At 42.0% G+C, this 21,609-nt stretch overlaps 1 protein-coding gene across 1 annotated transcript in view; it reads left to right on the top strand.

Annotated features, from left to right (window-relative positions):
- Positions 1–21,355, top strand: part of PRCP (prolylcarboxypeptidase) — a 53,291-nt gene extending 31,936 nt beyond the window's left edge. The window contains exons 2-9 of the mRNA XM_070751626.1: positions 1,444–1,584; positions 2,493–2,594; positions 6,445–6,626; positions 6,714–6,871; positions 9,219–9,391; positions 15,548–15,712; positions 17,374–17,561; positions 20,414–21,355. Coding sequence (XP_070607727.1) covers positions 1,444–1,584; positions 2,493–2,594; positions 6,445–6,626; positions 6,714–6,871; positions 9,219–9,391; positions 15,548–15,712; positions 17,374–17,561; positions 20,414–20,630 — 1,326 coding nt within the window. The 3' untranslated portion in view covers positions 20,631–21,355. The remainder of the gene's footprint in view (positions 1–1,443; positions 1,585–2,492; positions 2,595–6,444; positions 6,627–6,713; positions 6,872–9,218; positions 9,392–15,547; positions 15,713–17,373; positions 17,562–20,413) is intronic.
- Positions 21,356–21,609: the final 254 nt, after the last annotated feature.

The raw sequence follows: 21,609 nt of genomic DNA, 5'->3' as shown, positions 1-21,609 counted from the left end.
CCATCCGCGGGATGCAGGTAGCATAGAAAGCCCGCATCCTTCCAGCAGTGGTGGGCAGCCACTTACCTCGCTACCTGAACATTCCTCAGCGGCTGGCACGTGCCACTGACATGTTCACACGCCGTGCTCTCTATGCAAGATTTGGCTTCTGTTCATGTGCAGCAAGCCAATTCTTGTGAGATTTTGACTATTTTCAGCGATTTTTTTAAATTTTTTTAAATTTTTATAACAATTTTATTTAACATACAAACATTTAAACATCAAAGAAACAACATTAAACATTTACAATTTATATGTATACAAAATTTATCTTTTACAATTCTATTTTTACTATACATTTTTCTTAATTTCCACCCAGTTGTATAATTTCTCCCACACTCTGTAATAGTCCTTATTTTGTTGGTTTTGTATCTCGTATGTTAATTTGCTAAATTTGGCGCAGTCTAATATTTTTTTCATCACCATTTCTTCATTTGGGGTCTTTTCTTGCTTCCATACTTGTGCAAATGCTAATCTTGCAGCTGTGAGTATATGATTTATTAAGTAATAATTTTCTTTACTATGTTTGCCTCTAATTATTCCTAATAAGTACATTTCTGGTTTTATCTCAAGTTTATAATCCAATATTTCTTCCATCCATGTCTGAATTTGGGTCCAAATTTTTTTTGCTTCCTTACATCACCACCAAATGTGGTAGTATGTTCCTACCTCTTTTTTGCACTTCCAACATTTGTTGCTTACATTCACATTTATTTTGGCTAAGTGCGCCATCGGAAAAACATTTTATAGAGATTTTCTTTGTAAGGTGTTGATAGCATCATCTTGTAGTTTACTGACCATAGTTTTTCCCAGTCTTCCAGTTGGATCGCATAGCCAAAGTTGGTCATCCAAGCTATCATATTAGGTTTAACTATTTCTTCGATATTTTCGTAGTTCAGTAGATATTTTTGCTTCTGTGCACAAATTAAAAAACGCCGGAAATCGACATCTCACGAGCATGAGATTTTGACTATTTTAGCCAGTGTTTTTGCTCATGCTCAGAAGCAAAAAACCAGTGATTTTCCCCAGAAATCTGTCGGTTGTGCTATTTCTGGGCCATTTCCGCTACCCGGATGGCGCCCCCTCATGGTGGGAGGAGCCTATGACTGCCTTCTAGTCCATGGAAATTCTTTCCTTCACGGAACTGGTCCCTGGTTCCCAAAAGGTTTGGGGGTGACTGTCCTAACTGCCATGTTTACTAACTTTAACAAACTGTCGCAATTCACTTAACAAACATGGTAAGGAAAATCCTAAAAAGGGGGCAAAGCTCACTTAATTAATTTCTCACTCGGCAGCATAAATTTTGGACTCACTTGGACGGGGTCCTAATTTGAAACTATCTGTGTTTTTCTGTTGTCTATCTATGTTTTTTTTTAAATAAAATTCCCTCCCCTGTTGTTTCAGATCGATCACTTTGGTTTTGCTGAGGACGGCACATTCAAGCAGCGCTACCTCATTGCAGATCAGCACTGGAAAAGAGACACCGGGGTGATCCTTTTCTACACCGGCAATGAAGGGGACATCGCCTGGTTTGCAAATAATACGGTAAACTAATCACACTACCAGGCTCTGTAGCAACTTTGACATCTGCCTAGTAAACTCGCGAGATTCGTTTTTCTCACCATAAACTTCTGTAACTAGACTGGGTGGTTTCTCTGTGTCATGTAATATATGTGGGTGCATACATAATTTTATATTCATTCATTCATTCATTCATTTATCTTGTCATTATTATTATTATTATTATTATTATTATTATTATTATTATTATTATTATTAATTAGATTTGTATGCCGCCCCTCTCCGTAGACTCTACATGTTTATGTAGTGTAAAACTGGAGGTGATGACCCTTTAAGAGTTCTGTGCAGCAAAATTTAATTGTTAATGTATGACAATTGATGTACATTCAAAACCATTCCATTCATTCTATATACTTCTATATTCCATTCCATGTATTCTATATTCTGTTCTATTTTATTGTGTTCCATTCCGTTCCATTCTATACATTCTATATTCCTATTCTGTCCTGTCCTATCCTATCCCATCCCATCCCATTCCATTCCAATCCAATCCAATCCTTCCCTTCCTTATATTTTATATTCTATATTCTATATTCTATTCTATTTTATTTTGTTCCATTCTATTCCGTTTCATTCTATATATTCTATATTCTATATTGCCATTCTAGTCTATTCCATTCCTCCTCTCCTCTCCTCTCCTCTCCTCCCCTCCCCTCCCCTTCCCTCCCTCCCCTCCCTTCCCTTCCCCTCCCTTCCCTTCCATATTTCTATTCTATTCTATTCTATTATTTTTCCCCTTTTCCTTCTTTTTCTTTTTCCTTTTCCTTATTCCTATTCCAGGCTTTTTTTACAGTATAAACGTTTGAAAGATCATTATTTACTTAATTTTTTTTTTTTAAAAAACCAACCTGACCATCTTTACTCTTTCCCAGGGTTTCATGTGGGATGTGGCTGAAGAACTGGATGCCATCCTGGTTTTTGCCGAACACAGATACTATGGGGAATCCTTGCCTTTTGGAAATAAGTCATATGCCGTAAGTATCACTTCCAATTCAAGGAGGAATCACTCAAGAAAGGATTAAGAAGGAGAGGAAGTAGATTTTTGGAGAAGGCTAAAGGAGGAGAGGCAAGAGAAAGAGGGAAGGTTGGAGAGACGGGAAGGAAGGTAGGGGGGAGAGATGGCATGGCTGCTGAGGCATTCTGGGAGTTGAAGTCCACAAGTCTTAAAAGTGGCCAAGTTTGTAGACACCTTCAACTCCTAGAATTCCCCAGCCTGCATGGGTTGATCAGGAATTCTGGGAATTGAAGTCATAGAAACATAGAAGATTGACGGCAGAAAAAGACCTCATGGTCCATCTATTATTATTATTATTATTATTTATTAGATTTGTATGCCGCCCCTCTCCGAAGACTCGGGGCGGCTCACAACAACAATAAAAAACAGTATAGACCAGTGATGGGCAACCTTTTGAGCTTGGTGTGTCAAAATTCACCAAAAAACTGAGCATAACTCAGGTGGTGTGTCACCTTGAGAAATAAACATAATTTTGTGATATTTATAGTTTAAATAACAAATATGCATAATTATCTTTCTCTCTCTTTCCTGTCATTCTCTGCCTCAATCCTTTTCTCATTTCTCTTTTTTTTCTCCCCTTTATTCTATCATTTCTCTCCCTCTCTCTTCCTATCTTCTCTCTCACACACTCTCTCTCTCTCTCCCTTCTTTTCTTTCCTTCTCTCTTCCTTCCACTTTTTTCTCTTTCTCTCTCTCTTTTCCTTCCTTCCCCTCTTCCCCTCCCTCTCTTTCTCCCTCTCTCCCTTTATATTTATCTCTTCCTTCCTTCCTCTCTTCCTCCCTTTCTCTCTCCCTCTCGTTCACTTTTCTCTCTTCCTCCCTTTCTCTCTCCCTCTCGTTCACTTTTCTCTCTTTGGCGAACCCCCAAACTGTTCAGATTCAAGAAAAAGCTTATCAAGGGGGGTGGGGGGTTGTAAAAATCTAGTTATGAGCCACCAAAGGAGGAAGCAAATGGCGTGACGTCCACGCAGGGTTTTTTTTTTCAGACTCTCTTTTTTGCGAGCCCGGCATGATTTTTTTTTGTTACAAATTAATAACCCGGAAAGGGTTTACCTTAGCACCGTCTCCTGTAACACCGTTCTGGTAGGCGAGCAGGGAGCAGAGGGGCGAGGGCAGTGTTCCCTCTAATTTTTTTTTGGGGTGGGCGGAAAAGTACAGTGTCCGAGCGGCAGTCCCTTTGGGACTGGGGGGCATATAAGTATAAATAAATAAATAAATAAATAAATAAATAAATAAATAAATAAATAAATAAATAAATAAATAAATAAATAAATAAATAAATAAATAAATAAATAAATAAAGTGTGGGCGTGCGCTATCACACATGAGTGAGTTCTTGCATTCATAATTCTATCCTTTCTATGTCTCCCTCCCTCTTTCCTTTCTATCTCTCCCTCCCTTTCCTCCCTCCCTCTTTCCTTTCTATTTCTCCCTCCCTCTTTCCTTTCTATCTTTCTCTCCCCCTGCCTTTCTCCAAGCCCTTCCTTTTCCCTCTCCCTCTCCTACTACCCCTCACCTCCTTTCTATCTCTCCCTCCCTTTCCTCCCTCCCTCTTTCCTTTCTATCTTTCTCTCCCCCTGCCTTTCTCCAAGCCCTTCCTTTTCCCTCTCTCTATCCTACTTCCCCCTCTCCCTCCTGTCTATCTCATCCTCCCTCTTCCCTTTCCCCCATTCTCTCCCTCTTCCTTTCTATCTTTCTCTCCCTCTTTCCTTCTATCTTTCTCCCTCTTTCCCTTCATCTCTCCCTCTCTCTTTATCTCAATTCCCTCTTTCTCCCTGGGCTGCTGTGCCTGCCCTGCAGCCCTACCACGGACGGACTGCCTTAGCATCGCCCCCCCCCACACGCTGCAGCTGGCGGACCATCAGCGGCACCCCCCCCCCCCACATGCTGCGTTTCTCCCTCTTTTCCTTCATTTCTCCACGCACACGCTGGCAGCACACGCGCACACACCCCACACACTCTGCGTTTCTCCCTCTTTCCCTTCATCTCTCCACGCACACGCTGCAGCTCCCGGACCATCAGCGGCACACACACGCGCGCACACACACCCCACACGCTGCATTTCTCCCTGCCTTTCTCACTCTTTTCCTCTTTCTTTCTTGCTCTCTCTCACTCTCTCTTCCTTCCTATATTCTCTCTCTCTCCCTTCCTTTCTTTCCTTCTCTCTTCCTTCCACTTTTTTCTCTTTTCCTTCCTTCCCCTATTTCCCTCCCTCTCCCTCTTTATATTTATCTCTCCCTCCCTTTCTCTCTCCCTCTCATTCACTTTTCTCTCCCTTCCTTCCCTCCCTCCCTCCTTCTGTCCTCTCCTCTTTCCCTCCCTCTCTTTCCCTTCTTTCTCTCCACATCTCCGGCGTGCAGCTGGCTTTGCTGACCGGCACAAGTCTCAAGCCAGCTGCCCCGGAAAGCCAGGAAGGTCCTCCTGCCCCCCCCCCACCGAAAAAAACCCAGAGGTCTGCCGCCACCAGCCTGAGCCTCCCGTTGCTCCACTCGGCTTCGCTGTGGACCTCCGTTGTGTTTTCGGGGGGAGGGAGCGGCGGGAAAGCCCTGTGCCGGCCAGGAAAGCTGGCTTTCCGAGAAAGCAGTGCGCTTTTCAAATGCACTGCTTTCTTACAACTCTTTCCTGGGCAGGGGGGAGGGAGGAGGCCTGAAATAGGCCTGCAACCCCTCCCCTCGCTCCCAGCGGCCCCTGCGAGCCAACCACCATTCGTGGTGGGCTCCGACGCTTGGCGCCCCGCCAATCAGCTGGGAGGCGGCGCCCCGCCCCCCCCAGCTGAAACTGATGTTGGGCCGGGGCGATTCTTCCCCGGCCGGACAGGCATGCTTGTGCTGCCAAAGGCAGCGTGTGGGCAAGCCTGCGCTCTGCGCAGGCGCACCCAGCTGGGAGGCAATTGCACTCCCTAAAGCTCCGTTTCTCCGGCGGCCGCGTGTCACCAAAAATGGCTACGCGTGTCAGTGCTGACACGCGTGTCATAGGTTCGCCATCACTGGTATAGACAATGGAACAAATCTAATAATAAGAATTAAATGAAAAACCCCAACTGTTAAAAAGCCATACAACATATACATACCAAACATAAAATATAAGAGAGCCTGGGGGAGATATTCCCCCATGCCTGGCGATATAGGTGGGTCTTGAGTAACTTGCGAAAGACAAGGAGGGTGGGGGCTGTTCTAATCTCCGGGGGGAGTTGATTCCAGAGGGCCAGGGCCGCCACGGAGAAGGCTCTTCCCCTGGGGCCCGCCAAACGACATTGTTTGGTCGACGGGACACGGAGAAGGCCAACTCTGTGGGACCTTATCGGCCGCTGGGATTCGTGTGGTAGAAGGCGGTTCCGGAGGTATTCTGGTCCAATGCCATGAAGGGCTTTAAAGGTCATGACCAACACTTTGAATTGTCTGCCCTCATACTATTTCCTGTATTTTATCTTAGGATGGATATATGTTTATCCCAGGCATGTTTACATTCAGTGACTGTGGATTGACCAACCACCTCTGCTGGAAGTTGGTTCCAAGCATCTACAACTCTTTCAGTCAAATCATATTTTCTCACATGGCTTCTGATTTTCCCCCCGACTCACCTCAGATTGTGTCCCCTTGTTCTTGTGTTTACTTTCCTATTGAAAACACTCCCCTCCTGAACCTTTTTTAACCCTTTCACATATTTAAATGTTTCGATCATGTCCACAAGTCTTAAAAAGTTCCCAGGGTTGGAGACCCCTGGTCTAAGGAACCTCTTCTTTTGATGGGCAGGCAAGGTGAGTAAATACACTAAGGGCGCCATACAAAAAGTTTTGTGGTCTCGTTTCAGGATGCCAAGCACCTAAATTACTTGAATTCGCAGCAAGCGCTGGCCGATTTTGCGATACTTATCCAACACTTGAAAAATACGATTCCTGGAACGCAGAACACTCCCGCGATAGCCATCGGAGGGTCCTATGGAGGAATGCTTGCTGCCTGGTTCCGAATGAAATATCCTCACATAGTAATTGGGTGAGGAAGCAAACCAGCAGCGAGGAAACCTAGAAGCCCCCCCTTGCCTCAGACCCTCCCTCACTTTCATTGTCTCTTCCCCTGCAGAGCCTTGGCTGCGTCGGCCCCCATTTGGCAGTTCGACAGTTTGGTTCCCTGTGGTTCTTTTTATAAGATAGTGACCCAAGATTTCAAACAAAGTGGGGTTGGCTGTTCGGAAACCATCCGAAATTCCTGGGCAGCCATTAAACGTATTTCTGACACAGGTAAGAAACTAACAACGAGTAATTGCTAAGCTGGGAGATTCTCTATGTTGAAGTCCATTCGTCTTTAAATGACCAAGGTTGAGTAGCTCTGACACATAGAAACATAGAAGATTGACGGCAGAAAAAGACCTCTTGGTCCATCTAGTCTGCCCTTATACTATTTCCTATATTTTATCCTACGATGGATCTATGTTTATCCCAGGCATGTTTCAATTCAGTTCCTGTGGATTGACCAACCACATCTGCTGGAAGTTTGTTCCAAGGATCTACTACTCTTTCAGTCAAATAATATTTTCTCACGTTGCTTCTGATCTTTCCCCCAACTAACCTCACATTGTGACCCCTTGTTCTTGTGAGAACTGCAGAAAAAACAATTGTTGCCAACCTGCCTTCCATTGAGGACCTGTATACTGCACGAGTCAAAAAGAGGGCGAGGAAAATATTTACTGACCCCTCGCATCCTGGACACAAACTGTTTCAACTCCTACCCTCAAAATGTCGTTACAGAGCACTGCACACCAAGACAACTAGACACAAGAACAGTTTTTTCCCAAACGCCATCACTCTACTAAACAAATAATTCCCTCAACACTGTCAGATTTTCTACTAAATCTGCACTTCTATTCTACTAGTTTTTCTCATCATTCCTATCATCCTTTTCCTCCCACTTAGGACTGTATGACTGTAACCTGTTGCTTGCATCCTAAGATTTTTATTAATATTGATTGTTTCTTCATTGCTTATTTGACCCCTATGACAATCATTAAGTGCTGTACCCCATGATTCTTGACAAATGTATATTTTTCTTTTATGTACGCTGAGAGCATCTGCATCAAGACAAATTCCTTGTGTGTCCAATCACACTTGGCTAATAAAGATCTATTCTATTCTATTCTATTCTATTCTAATCTATTCTGTTCACTTTCCTATTAAAAACACTTCCCTCCTGAACCTTATTAAACCCTTTGACATATTTAAATGTTTTGATCATGTCTCCCTTTTCCCTTCTGTCCTCCAGACTATACAGATTGAGTTCATGAAGTCTTTCCTGATAGGTTTTATGCTTATGCATATATAGATTCGAATGAGCTGAAAGGGACCTTCAAGGTTTTCTAGTCCAGCCCCATGTTCAAAAAGGGGACCCTATACTAGTGGTTCTCAAACTTTCTAATGCCGCCCCTCCGGAGAGGGGCAGCATATTAGTCCAATTAATTAAAAAAAAATCATGCCGCGACCCCTTAATACAGTTCCTCATGTTGTGGTGACCCCCCAACCATAAGTTTAACGCCAATTCTCCCAACAGAGCTTTAAGCTGATTGGCAGGGAGGTCAGAGGGACACCCCCACTGTAGACACCTGATTGGTCGGATTGTAAAAATATGTTCCAAGGCTCCAGAATAGAAGTTTTAATTCTTAACACCATGGGAAATTTGTCTTCAAAGTCTCTAGCAACTCTGTTGTTGTTGTTGTTGTTGTTATACACACATATACACACACACACATAAATTATATATAAAATCCTGGTACGGTTATTATGCTAGCTGATGAGAGCATAATAAGCTCAAAATAGACATATACTAGTCTCCCTTCCTTTTCACTTATCAGCAAAAATGTTACATATATAATAATAACAACAATAACAACAACATAGTTGGAAGGGACCTTGGAGGTCTTCTAGTCTGACCCCCTGCTACACTATTTTAAACTGATGGTTATCCAACATCTTCTTAAAAACTTCCAGTGTTGGAGCATTTACAACTTCTGGAGGCAAGCTGTTCCACTGATCAACAGTTCTGACTGGAAGGAAATTACTTCTTAGTTCTAAGTTACTTCTCTCCTTGTTTAGTTTCCACCCATTGCTTCTTGTTCTACCCTCAGGTACTTTGGAGAATAGGTTGACTCCTTCTTCTTTGTGGCAACCCCTGAGATATTGGAAGGCTGCTATCATGTCTCCCCTGGTCCTTCTCCTCATCAAACTCCCCATGCCCAGTTCTTGCAACCGTTCTTCATATGTTTTAGCCTCCAGTCCCCTAATCCTCTTTGTCGTTCTTCCCTGCACTCTTTCTAGAGTCTCAACATCCTTTTTGCATCGTGGCGACCAAAACTGAATGCAATATTCCAAGTGTGGCCTTACCAAGGCCTTATAAAGTGGTATTGACACTTCACGTGATTTTGATTCTATCCCTCTGTTCATGCAGCCTAGAACTGTGTTGGCTTTTTTGGCAGCTGCCACACACATCTGGCTCATATTTAAATGATTGTCCACTAGGTCTCCAAGATCCCTTTTGCATTTACTTCTGTTGAGCAATATATGTGTCTGTGTAATTTCTTGTTCTTATTCTCTTTAGGGAAAGGTTTACAGTGGCTTTCCCACACATTTCGATTGTGCAGCCCGTTGAAAACCGCAACAGATGTCGTCAACTTCAAAGAGTGGCTAAGGGGGACGTGGATTTACGTGGCCATGGTAGACTACCCATACAAAGCCTCCTTCTTACAGCCTCTCCCTGCCTGGCCTGTTAAGGTAACCAAACCCGAAGTGACCTGCCTCACAATTGGCCTTTCCAGAAGACGGCCAAAATTAAATTCCTGAGTGTTCTGGTCTGGGTGGCCTGCTCCAAGAATACTCTCTTTACTAGCTTGTACAGTGGTACCTCATGATACGAACCCCTCGTGATACGAACCCCTTGTGATACGAACCCGGGGTTCGGAAATTTTTTGCCTCTTCTTACGAACTTTTTTCGGCTTACGAACCCACCGCAAATCGCAAAGCTCCGCCCATGGAATTCCCTATTGGGATTCCCCACCTCCTTTCTAGCCTCCAGATCGGACGAAAACGCCGCTGCCAATTGTAAAAACGGCGCTCCGCTGAGCGGTGGTACCCAGCTGTAACCTTCTGAAACAGCCGGGCGCTTCTTGGCGGCCTCCGGAACCCGAACCTGAACTTCTGGGTTCGGAGTTCGGGAGAACGCCGAGAAGCCCCCCGGCTGTTTCAGAAGGTGACAGCCGGGCGGCGGCGCCCAGTGGAGCGCCATTTTGTGATTTTTTTTCCTTTTTGCACAGATCAATCGCTTTTACATTGTTTCCTATGGGAAACAATGTTTCGTCTTATGAACTTTTCGCCTTACGAACCTACTTCCGGAACCAATTAGGCTCGTAAGACGAGGTATTACTGTATTTTCAAAATAACACTTCTTTATTTACTTTCTTCCACATTGGAATCCGTCACAGCACTTCTCCGGCATGCAAATTGCCTTCCAAACTCACAGACTAAACTACAGAGTCACAAATTCTTTCTAAATGAGCAGGCTGTCCACTTTAAACATCTCCTTATCTCTGGGTCAGGTTAACGCTACTTCCAAACAGTTTTAGCAAGCATGCAATATAAAAAGCTCACTTCTCCAGAGAAACGGCAGAAAGCATCCATCTTGACTTTTTCACTTTGCAGAAAAGTATCCATCATTTCCAGTCAATTCTGGATGTGAGGTAATTAATTAATTTACACACTCTGAATAGCATTTTCAAAACCTCTTTCCCTTTTCTTTCCACCAACCTCCTAAATTTGGCACTTAACCAAGGACTATTCTCTACACCAGTGATTTTCAACCTTTTTTGAGCCGCGGCACATTTTTTACATTTACAAAACCATGGGGCACATTGAGTGGGGATGGGGGGGGCGGCTAAAAAAAGTTTGGACAAAAAATTATCTGTCTCTCTCTTCCTCCCTTTCGCTCTATTTCTCTCTCCCTCCCTCTTTCTCTCTCTCTTTTTTCTCTCTCCTTCCCTCTTTCTTTCTCTCTTCCTCCCTTCCTCTTTTTTGCTCTTTCTCTCTCCTTCCCTCCCTCCCTCTATGTCTTTCTCTCTCCCACCTTCCCTCCTTCTCTCGCTTTCTTTCTTTCTCTTTCTCTCTTGTTCTCTTTCTTTCTCTCTCTCTCGTTCTTTCTTTTTCCCTCTCTTGCTTTCTCTCTCTCTTTCTTTCTCTCTCTCTCTTTCTTTCTCTCTGTTTTCTTTCTCTCTCTCTCTCTCTTGCTTTCTCTCTCTCTCTCTTGCTTTCTCTCTCTCTCTCTTGTTTTCTTTCTCTCTCTGAGCTTCACGGCACACCTGACCATGTCTCACGGCACACTAGTGTGCCGTGGCACACTGGTTGAAAAACACTGCTCTACACCAACATTATCTGAAGAAGTACTACTATGCATACTATCGTCCGATGGATTTTCTATTAAGTTCTCTTCACCACTATTCTCCTCCATTTTTGAAATAGGGGTGGGGCTCCCCTTGAGAGAACCTTTTCACAATATATTTTTATTTGTTTATTTATTTGCTCTGTCTGTCTGTCTGTCTGTCTGTCTGTCTGTCTGTCTGTCTATCTATCTATCTATCTATCTATCTACCTTTCTACCTTTCTACCTACCTACCTACCTACATATCTCTATCTATCTATCTTTCTTTCTTTCTTTCTACCTACCTACCTACATATTTATATCTATCTATCTATCTATCTATCTATCTATCTATCTATCTATCTATCTATCTATCTATCTATCTATCTATCTATCTATCAAATGGTGGTAGCAGGGATTCCCTTGTGAGAATCTTCTCACAAGATTTTATTATTTATTATTTATTTAAGTCTTCGGAGAGGGGCAGCATACAAGTCTAATAAATTATTATTAATAATAATAATAATAATAAAAATGGTGGAAGGTCTTAACCATAAAACTTATCAGGAAAGACTTAATGAACTCAATCTGTATAGTCTGGAAGGCAGAAGGGAAATGGGGGGGACATGATCGAAACATTTAAATATGTTAAAGGGTTAAATAAGGTTCAGGAGGGAAGTGTTTTTAATAGGAAAGTGAACCCAAGAACAAGGGGGCACAATCTGAGGTTAGTTGGGGGAAAGATATAGAAGTAACGTGAGAAAATATTATTTTACTTAAAAGAGTAGTAGAAGCTTGGAACAAACTTCCAGCAGACATGGTTGGTAAATCCACAGTAACTGAATTTAAACAAGCCTGGGATAAACATATATCCATTTATTTATTTATTTATTCATTCATTCATTCATTCATTCATTCATTCATTCATTCATTCATTTATTTATTTATTAGATTTGTATGCCGCCCCTCTCCGTAGACTAAGATAAAATACAAGAAATAGTATAAGGGCAGACTAGATGGACCATGAGGTCTTTTTCTGCCGTCAATCTTCTATGTTTCTATGTTTCTATAATAATAATAATAATAATAATAATAACAACAACAACAACAACAACAAAGGATCTAAGCGGACATTTGAAAACCATCGGAATTGACAAAATCTCCATCTGTCAATTGCAAAAGGCCGCTTTACTAGGATTGGCAAACATAATTCGCCGCTACATCACGCAGTCCTAGGTGCTTGGGAAGCGCCCGACTGGTGATGAAATACGAAATCCAGCATAGTGATCTCGTTTGCGGTGTTGTACTGACATAATAATAATATTTATTTTTTTTATTTTTGAAATACTAGTTGTGGGGCTTCCTTTGAGAAAATCTTTTCACCAGATATTATTTATTGATTTTTATTTATTTGTTATTTATTCATAGATTCATTCATTCATTCATTTAGTGATGGTGGGGCTTCCCTTGAGAGAACCAGGGTCTAAAATCAAGAAAGGGGGTGGGTATTTCCTTCTCTTTTGTTAAATCTTTCTTTAAAAAAAAAGAAAAAAGACTTAACATATTCAGCTTTCCCCTGGGTGACGTAAGCTTTTTCCAGTCATTTTTCTCCCCCCCCCCTTTGTTTAGAAACCCGGAGGGTTTTCAGTGACCAAACTAATGTGATTATTCTCAGACTGAGCTGTAGAGCTATTGAGTAGCTAGAAAGGTGCATTCATTCAACTGACCTGAATACATTGGTTTAATCCTCTTCAGTCATGGGACAGGGTGGGGGTGTGTGGAATACCCCCTCTAGGGAAATGGGGTCTTTCTCTCTCTCTCTCCCACCCTTTCCCCACTGTTCTCCATAAAAGTTGCAGCCTCTTTTTTTTAAACAAATAATATTTTTATTGGTTTTGCACATTTGAAAAAACATAAAACAAACATAAAACAGTGCACAGTGCATGTGCCCATCACCCGACTGACAATACCCACCACCACCAATTAGGGGGTTCAAATATTTACTAGTTTATGTTCTTTGTTTTCCTTAGCTCTAGTTTGCATTTGTTTATTATTCAAAGAGTGATTGGAGTTTATTTTTCACATTTTCGTCACAAATTCTTTTTTTTAAATTTTTTTAATTGATTTTATTTAACATACAAACATTTAAACACCATACAAACAACATTGAACATTTACAATTCCCTATATGCATAAAAAATTAATCCTTTACAATTCTATTTACTTTTTAAAATTTCCACCCAATTGTACAGTTTCTCCCACACTCTGTAGTAGTCCTTGTTTTGTTGATTTTGTATTTCATATGTTAATTTGCTAAATTTGGCGCAGTCTAACATATTTTTAATCACCATTTCTTCGTTTGGAGTCTTTTCTTGCTTCCATACTTGTGCAAAAGCCAATCTTGCAGATGTATGTGGTTTATTAAATAATAATTTTCTTTACTATGTTTGCCTCTAATTATTCCTAGTAAGTACATTTCTGGTTTCATCTCTAGTTTATAATCCAATATTTCCTCCATCCATGTCTGGATTTGGGTCCAAATTTTTTTTGCTTCCGTACATCGCCACCATATGTGATAATATGTTTCGTCACAAATTCTACTCAACATATAATCTTTTACCTTATTCCATCGTACCATCAGCTTCTCCAATTTATTTTCATCAAAATTGTTTAATCTTATTTCCATGATTTCAAAATGAATGTGATCCGCCATGTACCATTACCAATTCTGTAATGTCCATTTTTTTAGACTCTTTCCAACCCAACACCACTACCGCTTGAGCGCTTTCCAGTGCTGCAGTTTTTATTTCTCTGAAGTCTCTTAATTCTCTTTGTTTAACTAATATCGCTATTTCTTTTGTAATTATCCACTTAATATTTAACATTTTATTTATTTCATTCTGCACTTCCTTCCAAAATTTCTGAACTTCAACACACTCCCAGAACATAGGCATAAAGATTCCTTTCTTTTGGCAACCATGCCAACAATTACCTTTCCCTTTCCTCTGGAAGTGTGAAAAAGTTGCAGCCTCTTAAAGCAATTCTTTTAACTTCATACAACCAGTCTGCAAGAGCGGAAAAGGTTTGGGAAATCCTGGATTTAAAGCTGAATCCTGGATTTAAAGCTGAATCCTGGATTTTCCAACTGAGATAAAAGGATTCAGACCATTGGAAAAAGATAGAAAAGATAGAAGGAGAGACTTCCTGACAGTTAGAACAATTAATCAGTGGAACAACTTGCCTCCAGAAGTTTTAAAGCAGATAACCGTCTGTCTGAAGTGGTGTAGAGTTTCCTGCCCAGGCAGGGGGCTGGACTAGAAGACCTCCAAGGTCCCTTCCAACTGTATTGTTATTGTAACAATAACAATATAAATTCAAATACAAATTGCAAATCAAAGGCAAAACACAAATGCATACAATTTTTTAAAAAAAATTAAATTATTTAATTCTTCACAATAAACAGTTTGCAGATACCTGTATCGGCATTTTCCATGCTCAATTGATTTATGTTTATGTCTCTTAAAAATAAAAATATATACTCCAGTTCAAATGAATGTAAAAAGTAAAAGAATTTAGCCAGTGTATTTTTCCCCTATAGTAAAATAAATCTTTTATTAGAATGCAAAAATCCTATATTAATCCAATTTAATTTATCTATATTATAGCATGACTGACCCACAAAAAAATAAAAGAATAAACACTTCTTTGTAATGTAAATGAATTAATTATTCCTGTTCCTTATTCTTTTTTGAACGGGTCCAAAGACAGGCTACAAGAATGGTGGAAGGTCTTAAGCATAAAACGTATCAGGAAAGACTTCATGAACTCAATCTGTATAGTCTGGAGGACAGAAGGAAAAGGGGGGACATGATTGAAACATTTAAATATGTCAAAGGGTTAAATAAGGTTCAGGGGGGAAGTGTTTTTAATAGGAAAGTGAACACAAGAACAAGGGGACACAATCTGAAGTTATTTCGGGGAAAGATCAGAAGCAACATGAGAAAATATTATTTTACTGAAAGAGTAGTAGATGCTTGGAACAAATTTCCAGCAGACGTGGTTGGTAAATCCACAGTAACTGAATTTAAACATGCCTGGGATAAACATATATCCATCCTAAGATAAAAATACAGGAAATAGTATAAGGGCAGACTAGATGGACCATGAGGTCTTTTTCTGCCGTCAGTCTTCTATGTTTCTATATTGTAACCAATCCACACCTAACCTAGTGTACATATTATAAATAAAGTAATGGAATTGGCTGAAATGAACAGATTAATTATGTGTATTAAAGGGAAAGAAGATACTCTTTTCTATAAAGTTTGGGACAAATGGTATAATTGGTTATAATTGTTATTGTTATGATTATTATTATATATGTCACATTTTTGCTGATAAGTGAAAAGGAAGTGCTTTGCAGGTGTGGCTAGATTACACTTCTCTCTGCAGGACTGGGATGTTTAATTATCTGCTCTTTTGGGGAGACTCAATTCTTCTCTGTTGTGTCCCTCCCTCCCCAGGTTATGTGCAAATATCTGAGAAACCCCAAACTATCGGACAAGTTGTTGCTGCAGAATATTTTCCAGGCTGTAAAGATCTACTACAATTACACGGGGCATGCATCCTGCTTGAACACAACTCAGACCGCTACTAAAAGCCTGGGCATCCGGGGCTGGTCTTACCAGGTGTGTGTGTGTCACTACCCCTAAATCTTTCTCTTCTGAAGTTTTTGCTAACACAGAACGGCCAATACAATACTCAAATTGAGGATTCCTTTTTCCCCAAGTGCATTATTTTACATTTGGAAACATTAAACTGCGCTTTCCATTGCTTTGACCACTTCTCTAGTAAAGCTAAATCATTTGCCATATTACAGAAACTTCCAGGAATATCAACCCTATTGCACACTTTAATAGGGTGTGTAACCCTATTGCACACCAGTATAGAGCGCTAGTGATTTCTGACAGTCTCAAAATGGGTGAACGGTGCGGCCAGGCGGTAGGGAAATCAGCTCCCCCCATAGATTCGTACCCGTCCCCACCCTCTTTGCCTTTCGCAAGAATTTGAAGACGCACTTGTGTCGACAGGCTTGGGGACACTAATATTTACAGCCCTTGCCTATGAATGAATGTGTGCTGAAAGGAAAGTATGTTGGTGGACTGAATATGGCTGTTTTTAGATTAAATTGGGGGTTTTAGACTTTTTGTTTTAGTTTTATTGGATTTTAGAACTGTATTTTTCATATGTTGTAAGTTACCCTGAGTCCTTGGAGAGGGGTGGGATACAAATCCAATTAATAATAATAATAGTGGTAATAATAATAGTAATAATAATAATAGTAATAATAATAATAATAATAATAAAAAAAATACACCAGACATCCTGATTGTGGAGAAAAAGAAAGTCTGGATCATCGTCATCGCAATCCCAGGGGACAGCAGAGTTGAGGAGAGGCAGCTAGAGAAATTAGTGAAATACAAAGATCTAAAAATCGAGCTGCAACGACTCTGGCAGAAGCCAGTGAAAGTGGTCCCAGTGGTGCTTGGCACTCTGGGCGCAGCGCCAAAGGATCTCAGCAGACAAAATCTCCACCTGTCAATTGCAAAAGGACGCTTTACTGGGATCGGCAAACATAATTCGCCGCTACATCACGCAGTCCTAGGTGCTTGGGAAGCGCCCGACTGGTGATGAAATACGAAATCCAGCAGAGTGATCTCGTTTGCTGTGTTGTACTGTTGAAAATAATAATAATCATAATAATCATAATAATCATAATAATAATAATAATCCCAGCGACCGATAAGGTCCCATAGAGTTGGCCTTCTCCGGGTCCCATTGACTAAACGTCGTTTGGCGGGCCCCAGGGGAAGAGCTTTCTCTGTGGCGGCCCCGGCCCTCTGGAACCAACTCCCCCCGGAGATTAGAACTGCCCCCACCCTCCCTGTCTTTCGTAAACTAGTCAAGACTCACTTATGCCGCCAGGCATGGGGGAGTTAAGATAGCCCTTCCGCCTAGGCCATTACAAGTTATGCATGGTATGTTTGTGTGTATGTCTGGTTTTATAATAAGGGTTTTTAGTTGTTTTATTAATTGGATTGTTACATGTTGTTTTTTATCATTGTTGTTAGCCGCCCCGAGTCTACGGGGAGGGGCGGCATACAAATCAAATCAAATCAAATCAATCAATCAATCAATAATAGTAATGTTGATGATGATGATGATGATAAATCTTTTAAGAGTTCATGTTTTTAGGGATTCACATATGAACCCCTGTCTCTCTGACAGAGCTATTCCAAACCAGGATCTTATGAAATTAAACTCTGCTATTTTCTTTCTTGTCGCCAAGGCTTGTACAGAGATGGTGATGCCCATATGTTCGGATGGTATCAACGACATGTTTGAGCCACAGAAATGGGACTTCCATACTTACTCGGAGGACTGTTTCAAAACCTGGGGGGTACGACCCCGCCCTTCCTGGATTGCCACCGTTTACGGCGGGAAAAACATAAGTGCTCACAGTAACATCATTTTCAGGTGAGCTTCTGTTGTACATAACCAATATAGTGTTCCCTCGCTTTTCGCGGGGGATGCGTTCCGAGACCGCCCGCGAAAGTTGAATTTCCGCGAAGTAGAGATGCGGAAGTAAATACACTATTTTTGGCTATGAACAGTATCCCAAGCCTTCCCTTAACACTTTAAACCCCTAAATTACCATTTCCCATTCCCTTAGCAACCATTCAGATTATTACTCACCATGTTTATTTATTAAAGTTTATTTAAAAAAATATTTATTAAAGGCAGATGAAAGTTTGGCGATGACATATCACATCATCGGGTGGGAAAAAACGTGGTATAGGGAAAAAACCCGCAAAGTATTTTTTAATTAATATTTTTGAAAAACCGTGGTATAGACTTTTCGCAAATTTCGAACCCGCGAAAATCGAGGGAACACTGTAGTAGTTTCAGGATATAAACCTGAAGTAATATTACAAGTAGAGTAGAAGTAGAGAGAATGCTGAGCTATGGTACTTCAGCAGAATGATGCAATCTCTTCTATGATCTGATTGGTCAGTACATGTATATAACGTAATACACCTGTTCTGTGGGTGTGGTCTCATTTGCTTTAGTGGTTTAGTATAGTGTGATCTGATAGTTGGTGGTTAGTTGGTGGTTTGTTCTGTAATATAGTGTCGAGTAAATAGTTATTTTATGATACTACTGAAGAAGTAAAAGAGCCTTCTGAAGAAAGAACTCCTGCTTTCGTGACTTTATTGAGAAAACGACCTAGTGTGTGGTATTAGATAATCAACTAAACATGAGCCAGCAATGTGCAGCAGCGGCTAAATAAGCCAACACCATCCTAAGCTGCATCAACAGAGGGATACACTCCAAGACCAGGGAAGTATTAATACCACTCTACTACGCCCTGGTCAGACCACATCTGGAGTACTGCATCCAGTTCTGGTCACCACACTTCAAAAGAGACATTGAAACTCTGGAGAAGGTGCAGAAAAGAGCAACCAGAATGATTAGGGGACTTGAAACCAAGACTTACGAAGAGAGATTGCGGGAACTGGGCATGCATAGCCTAGAGAAAAGAAGGGCCAGAGGGGACATGATAGCTGTATACAGGTATATGAGGGGTTGCCACAGAGAGGAGGGGGTCACTCTATTCTCCAGAGCACCAGAGGGCCGGACGAGAAACAACGGCTGGAAGCTGACCAAGGAGAGATTCAACCTAGAAGTAAGGAAGAACTTCCTGACGGTCAGAGCGATCAACCATTGCGGAGGTTGTGAACTCCCCAACTCTGGACACTTTCAAGAGGAGATTGGACTGCTATTTGGCTGGGGTGCTTTAGGATTCCTGCTCAGGCAGGGGGTTGGACTAGATGACCTGCATGGTCCCTTTCAACTCTTAACAATAAATAAATAAATAAAAATAAATAAATAAAAAATAAATAAGTCCGCCATGTTTCTGTTGTGGTTCAGCCTGAGGCTGCTCAGGGACCGGCTGTGTCTCTGCTGGCTACATGCCAGGAGGAGGATGACAGCGAAGAGGAGGGGGCTGAACAGGGGAGAGGAAAGTCAGGAATGGACAGGGGAGAGGAAAGTCAGGAATGGGACGAAGGAGAACAGCATGAGAGCCCAGGGGGGGGGGGCCCTCTCCCCAGCCAGTAGCTTGGAGTCATTAGGTGATGAAGCACAAGCCGTCATTGACATGTGACGTTCAGATCAAAGAAAGGAGCAATTAAAGAAGTATTATCAGCACTGAATTAGGAACAGCTGGGCTTGGGTGTGGTCCTCCTTAGCAGGTTTTAAAAGGCAGGCAAGCCCTTGAAGCCATGTGGAGTGTTATCAGTTGGAGTTACGGTGTCCTGCTTTGTTCTCGGCGTCTCTGTTCCTGGCTTGTGGCCCAGCAGTTTGGAAGACCCGTGGGAGGTGTAGGTCTGCTATCTACAGCCTCGTCTTGGCAGCAAGAATCCTGTATTGCTGCATGGACTTTTGCCTTCGTGGATACATTTGAAGATACAGCGTTTTCCTGTTTGTAAGGACATTTTCTGTTACCTGTGTTTTTTCTTGAATTTTATAAACTGCCTTTGCCTTTTATCGGTGTGTCTGGCTTCTCTTTTTGGGTTGGTATTGGCTTCTGGAGTGACCCAGACAGAACAGTTTCCAACGCAAATTCAGAATAACTCGGACAGGTTATGGGACTAGGGCTGGCAGGAAACCAGAGCTGGTAGGAAACCAGGTTTCTGGAAGAGACAGACCCCGGTCTACGACAGAAAGTTTGTTCCTGAGGAAATTGAACAGTTTTTCTTGTGATTAAGGGCTGTTTGAAGTTAGAAAATGGCATTTTTAGCAACCGGGAAGAGGGAGGAGGATTAAATATTTTATTTATTTATGTTTATTTATTTATTGGATTTGTATGCCGCCCCTCTCCGTAGACTCGGGGCGGCTAACAACAGTGATAAAAACAGCATGTAACAATCCAATCCAATACTAAAATAACTAAAAAAACCCTTATTATAAAAACCAAACATACATACAAACATACCATGCGTAAATTGTAAAGGCCTAGGGGGAAAGAATATCTCAGTTCCCCCATGCCTGACGGCAGAGGTGGATTTTAAGAAGCTTACGAAAGGCGAGGAGGGTGGGGGCAATTCTAATCTCTGGGGGGAATTGGTTCCAAAGGGCCGGGGCCGCCACAGAGAAGGCTCTTCCCCTGGGTCCCGCCAAACGACATTGTTTAGTTGACAGGACCCCTTTGAGTAAATTGTAAAAATGTCAAAGGTGGGATAAAAATAAACAAAAATAGTGAAGTACTGGGATGGCTCTAGGAGAAACTGTCATTTTCACACCCTGTCTTCTCCGTTCTCTGCCAGCAACGGAGGACTCGATCCTTGGACCGGAGGCGGCGTGACCAAGAACATCACGGACACCCTCGTGGCCATCATGATCCCGGAAGGAGCTCATCATCTGGATCTGCGTGCCAACAACCCCTATGACCCAGACTCCGTCCTGCAGGCTCGCCTCTTGGAAGTCCGTTACATGAAGTTGTGGTTGCAGAAGCACAAGAGGGTTAAAAAATGCCCAAAATAACCTGGATCATAGTTGAGGATGGTGGTTTGTGCAGCAATGGTGACCCTTGAGTGTCCACCTCCTTTTCTTGGATTGTCTCTTCTTCAACTTGCTTTCTGAGCATTCTTTAGCTTCTCCCGATTCTCAATCAAGGGTCTGTTGGAGACAATCTGGAACCGACATTGGTTGGTGACGCCCCATCCATGTCTCTCTTTACGGAGGAAGCCGAGACAATTTATTGCTATTCTTCATTGAATTGTAGGACCCACAACTGGGAAAGGAGAGTGCTTCTTATGCCCGTTGTCTTTCCCTGACCCACTTGCTTAGCTGTCTTTGTGTAGGGAGCTGGACTCCCATAGTGGTAGTCCTTGACTTACGAACCACCACGGAGCCCCAAATTTATGTTGCGCAACGAGAAATGTTGTTGAGCGGGTTCTTGCCCTGTTTTACGACTTTTCCTGCCACATTGGAGCCGAGGTGGCGCATTGGGGTAGAGTGCAGTAGTACTGCAGGCCACTAAAGCGGACTGCTAGATCTGCAGGTCAGCGGTTCAAATCTCATCACCGACTCAAGGTTCACTCAACCTTCCATCCTTCCGAGGTGGGTAAAAGGAGGACCCGGATTGTGGGGGCAATAGGCTGATTCTCTGTTAAAAAAAAGTGCTATTGCTAACATGTTGTAAGCCGCCCTGAGTCTAAGGAGAAGGGCGGCATAAAAAAAATCAAATAAATAAATAAATTTCCTAAGTCGGTGCTGGTGAACCTTTTTTTCCTCGGGTGGCAAAAGAGTGTAGGCACATGCTATCGCACATGCATGAGTGCCAACACCCATAATTTAATGCCTGGGTAGGGTGAAAACAGCTCTTCTCCCCCCGGAGGCCCTCTGGAGGCTGGAAATGGCCTGTTTCCCAACTTCTGGTGGACCTAGTAGGTTTGTGTTTCGCCCTCCCCAGACTCCAAAGGCTTCCTCGGAGTGGGTAAGGGTAAAAATGGCCTTCTCC

The sequence above is a fragment of the Erythrolamprus reginae genome, chromosome 4 (genome assembly GCF_031021105.1).
Source record: "Erythrolamprus reginae isolate rEryReg1 chromosome 4, rEryReg1.hap1, whole genome shotgun sequence".
Lineage (NCBI taxonomy): Eukaryota > Metazoa > Chordata > Lepidosauria > Squamata > Dipsadidae > Erythrolamprus > Erythrolamprus reginae.
Note: the sequence above shows the minus strand (reverse complement) of the source record. Positions and strands in the feature narration are given on the sequence as shown.